At 41.3% G+C, this 5,130-nt stretch overlaps 1 protein-coding gene across 1 annotated transcript in view; it reads left to right on the top strand.

Moving 5' to 3' along the window:
- LOC109971392 (tissue factor-like) overlaps positions 1-5,130 on the top strand; it is a 41,227-nt gene that overhangs the window by 25,448 nt on the left and 10,649 nt on the right. The window contains exon 5 of the mRNA XM_020619618.1: positions 1,646-1,821. Coding sequence (XP_020475274.1) covers positions 1,646-1,821 — 176 coding nt within the window. The remainder of the gene's footprint in view (positions 1-1,645; positions 1,822-5,130) is intronic.

Raw genomic sequence — 5,130 nt, forward strand, 5'->3', positions numbered from 1 at the left:
ATTTGTCTAACACATTAATGTCTAATAATTATCTGACTGATTTACTAATATCTAACAACCTCACATCTGTCGCATTCCCATGAATTTGAATGGTTGGTGATAAAACTGTGCAGCGGTAATTTGTTATGTTTTAGTCCCCCTAACCAGGAGGGTGAGGGAGAACTGAGGCAGGACTCAAGTATGCTGACCCAGGTGCTAGTAAAAAAGGAGGTTTAATGGGAAAACACAAAGTAACACCACATAACGTAATATTGTCCAAGTACTTATACAGTCCGGGGTAGAGTGGATATGGTTGAAGAGACCAGGATGAACAGGTGAGTAGACGGCAGATGAGAAAAAATAAAAAGGAACAAAAGAAGCAAACAACCGAAAACCAACGCACAGTCACTGTCAGCGTTGGGAGCGGTACAGGTAACTAGCACATATAACTATAACGTGACGACAGAAAAGGAATGCACAGTCACTGTCAACGTTTCTATCTTACAACACGTCTTCATGTGTGCAATAAACATGTTCTTAGTTAATGCTCCGGCAGCGATGGAGCGTCTGCCAGAGACTTAAATAAGGCAGGGAAACAATCCCTGTAACGCACCTCAGCTGTGCACGGAAACCCAATAGTCACCGATTACGGGATGCGATACAGCTGAGGTGCGGATCCTGCGAAAAGAAAGAAAGAAAGAAAAAGAGAGGCAGCGGCCCTGACATAATTCTAGCTCACTGTTACGTCACACCACTGTGACTTCAGAGAATGTTCAGTAAGAGTTGCTAATAATAATAGTAAGGTCTCACTTATTATTATTATTATTTCCAACTTATTTGGTTACCTTTTTACCATTAATATATTCATCAGCCCAGAGAAATCTGCCTGTTTTTCTTGGTTTCTGGCTGTTTCCACATATGGCCAGAGTTTGACATTTTTCATTTTGCCAGTGTGTCAACGCTGTCTTCACCTGCGTTTTCCTCTCTTTTACTGTCCTGGGAAAAATTCCTGACTTTGTTTCTGAAATTGTGTAATGTGAACTGCACAGTGACAGATCGCATATTTTTTTGCAGACCCACTCTATGGACCATATCAACATATAGGTCCATCTTTTCCTTGTCTGTAGGTGAGAGGAGTGTATAAACCTCAAAGATTTTTTTCTTCAGAGAGTGTGTGTAAATGCCCCGTTTGGTGATGTCACAAATATTAAGTAGTCATGTGTGTTTGTTTTTTATGATGACCTAATTTTTATGATAAGGTTAGTGCAGGGGAAAACCAACCTACATTTTGAATAAAAACAAATTTATATAATTAAACAGAAAACCAGTATATTAAATAATTTAGAACCACCTTTTTAACTGGCATGCATAATTTATAAAATAAAACTTACCATTACCAATTAAATTCATCAGATAGTATGGAATAAAGTCTGCAATAAAATCCAATATAAAATTAAAGATTGTTACCTTGTAATCATAAATTTATGAGCAGCAAATTACCATTGTAGCTGGTAGATGTGGGGCTGGTGTTAGCTAACAGAATGCTGTGACCTATAAGGTGATTAGTGCCACTATAACTGACTCACATCCTTTAGCTTTATGAATAACCATCTGAGCAAGCCTGACATGCAGTCTGATCATCAGTGCTGATTTGACCTCTCCTCAGGTAACATCAGTGCTGTGAATTTTACTGTGGAGACCAATGGAAGCAGAGTAATAATCAACATCACAGATCCTCTGACCAGTATTCATGAGGATGGGAAGCAGCTCAGCATCAGAGACATTCTCAAAAATGACCTCCAATACAAGATCAGCTACGGCAAGTCTGGAAGTACAGGCAAGGTATAGTATTCAGCAGTCAACAGTGGCACTGATATGATGCTCAGTCACACAAACACACTTGAAGTACTGAAAACTAAATTACTGTTGTATGATAAGCATGATGTTGGATCAGTGTTATTTTACATACAAAGAGTTAACAGTCACAAGAAAAAGTAATGGCACTGTCATTGGTCATGGAATGTGATCTGATCTTCACCAAAGTCACAAATATCAACAAACATATTTTTTCTTTATTGAACACACCCATTAAACATACAGAGTGATGGTGGAAAAAGTGATGGCAACACAAGGATTCTGATGTCACTAAATGTCAACTGGAGTCAGGTGTTAGCAACCCTGGAGTCCAGTCAATGAAATGAGAACGGCGGTCTGGTTTAGAACACTGACTTTTAAAAACACTCAAACAGTGTCAGTGTGCTATTCACAAGTAGCATAAGCTGATGGGAGCCATGTCTCACAAAAAAGAGATCTCAGAAAAGTTAAAATCAAGACTTGTTGATTTGCATATAGCTGGAAAGGGTTACAGAGTCATCTCAAAGACTCTAAATATTCAACAGTCCACAGTTACACATTTTGTCTATAAATGGAGACAAGTTGGTACTGTGGAGTAGCCCAATCAATGTCCAGACCTCAACCCAATAGAGATGCTGTGGAATGACCTCAATAGGCAAGGTCAAATAATGATGTTGATATTCTTGTACACTCAGGGCTGACATTTCATTTAAATATGTGCATGCATGACCGGTTAGGACCTGGTCCTCAACATAGTTAGATATAATATGATTGTGAACTATTAACACAAAACATTCAAATCTGATTAAGGCTGGGATAATGGTGGAGTGTTTGAAGCAGGAGGGGACTTGACACAGCTCCAGTGATCTACTGAATATCTGTGTGAAGATGGGATCCAGCTGAGCTTTCAGGGAGGTGGGGGTTACGCTGTCTGGGCCAGGTGCTTTCCTGATTTTCAGTTTTTTAAAGAGGCTTCGTCCAGCCTCTTCACAAACTGTCAGAGGTGGGGGACTGGGTGGAAGGTACGTGATCATGGAGGGAGCGGCTGTCGGTTGTGTGTCTAAGGTGAGATGGGTGAGGGGGGCTTCTGCTTCTCAAACCTACAATAAAACACATTCATCTCATCTGCCAGTTGATCATCTTCCACAGCAGGGAGGATGGTTTCCTGTAGCCAGTAATATTTTTCAGGCTTCTCCACACAGATGAGGGGTCGTTGGCTGAAACCTGGTTTTTCAGCTTTTCAGAGTAGCTCCTCAATGTGTTCCTGACCTGCCTGTACCTGATGCTGTCCCCACTTCTGTAGGCCTCCTCTTTGGCATGGTGAAGCTGCTTGCATTTTAATGTGAACTAAGGCTTGTTGTTGTATGTGCAGAAGGTCTTGGTGGGCGCACACACACGTCCTTGCAAAAGCTGATGTATGATGTCACAGTGTCAGCGAGTTCATCCAGGCCTGTAGTTGTGGTTTCCAAAACACTCCACTCCCTACAATCTAAAAATGTCTGCATCCTTGGTCCATGTCTTCACTGCTTTAGTCAGCTTTCACTTTCACTTGAATCATGCATGGATCTATTCATTTGGTCACTAATTTCATTAAATCAAGGATCATATTTCACAACCACTCGGGTTCCCTGTGAGCACATTTGATTCACACAATTGCCCTCATTGGTGCTTGGGGCAATGATTTTAATGTTCGAGGTAGACTGATTAAAGTGGACCTTAATTCGTAACACAGGCAAGTGGTAAAATACAAAAATGCTTTATTGTTAAACTGTGCACAGGGGATGAAGATTTCAGTAGTAAATGAACAGTTGGGAACGGGTGAGTCTTGTTTCTCCCCCAGGTGGTGCCACATGCCTGCAAAACATGCCCTGGCCTAAGGAGAATAGAGCACCACTACATTGTATGTGAGATCTGATTATTTCAGTTAAGTGAATGACATACTCACACCTATACAGTCTTGCATATGGTGGTGACCAGGAGGCAGTAAACCAGCAGCGGAGGGTGACAGACAGGTAGGAGAAGAGGAGACCAGGTGGGTAAGATGGTAGCAGCTTCAGAAGACCTTATGGCAGATAACCAGTAAGGTCGGTACTGGGTAAGTGGCACAGGCGATGTCTCAATCGTTTGCAGGTGATGATCAGGTGGGTACTGAAGAGCAGAAAAACACAGCACAACTAAACAATCAGGATCACACATGAAACAGGAATAACAAACTCAGAGGGGAGCAGCAGCATGAGCAGGCTAAACCGAAAATGAAACTCAGAGAAAACTCCTCCAGGAGCGTGTAATACCCCAGTTCTTTAATTGGACAGCTCTGAATAACAAAGGAGTCAGTCTTTCTTCATCTAGTGCTGATTTAATTTACCCACAAGTAAAAATTACAAACACAACCCGGGTTGCTCCTCCTTCCAGAGACACACACACACACACACACACACACACACACACACTCCTGGCCACACAGAGCCTAATACATTTATAAGTTTTGGGCTAACCCCTTACCCAAATGAAGTCAGTCCGAAGACTCCATCTCTTATCTAGAGCTCCACATGCTTTGAGCAGCTGCATTTCTACCTAGTCATAACGAAATGAAGAATCTCACTGTGTGTGTATGTTGTCACATGGTGTGTAGCTAAGGCATTCATTCATTTATTCAGACATAATATTCTAATACAAGGTTAATACAGAAAAGAATTGGTGTCATAATGACTTATGGTTCACTTTTCAGAATCAACATTCTGTCTGCTAACCTTGAAACAAAACAGACTAGAGCAGACTTTAAACTGCATTACTAAACACATCTGATTCAACACATTATTGTCTAACAATTATCTAACTGATTTACTAATATCTAACAAGCGTGAAAACGCTCTGTCATAAACTGTGCAAAAGCAGGATAACGATCCAACAGAACTTTAAGACCAAGGCAACGTCAAAATCCAAGGTCAGTTCACACAGTTCAGAGTCTTCACAGTCAGGCATCACATCCCCAGACAAACAGAGATCCAAATAATCAGAAAGACAGGCTTACAGGCAGGTGATGGCTCAGGCAAAACAATAGTCATTATCAGGCAAAAGGTTGGCTTCACCAGAAATGTAAGTAGAATGGCTGGAAAGTTCTGTGTTGCATTAAGAGACTGTTAGGATTGCTCGACACAACTGTGAGCGAGCAGAGAATTAACAGACCCAGGCGGCTGGCTTCGGTGCAAGTAGTGAAGTTAGTTAACATTGCTAACAGAGGTGCACATAAATATATACAAAATGGAAGGCAGGAAATCACCGGGTGTTGACCAACAG

This window comes from Monopterus albus, unplaced genomic scaffold (assembly GCF_001952655.1).
Source record: "Monopterus albus unplaced genomic scaffold, M_albus_1.0 scaffold223.1, whole genome shotgun sequence".
NCBI classification, from domain to species: domain Eukaryota; kingdom Metazoa; phylum Chordata; class Actinopteri; order Synbranchiformes; family Synbranchidae; genus Monopterus; species Monopterus albus.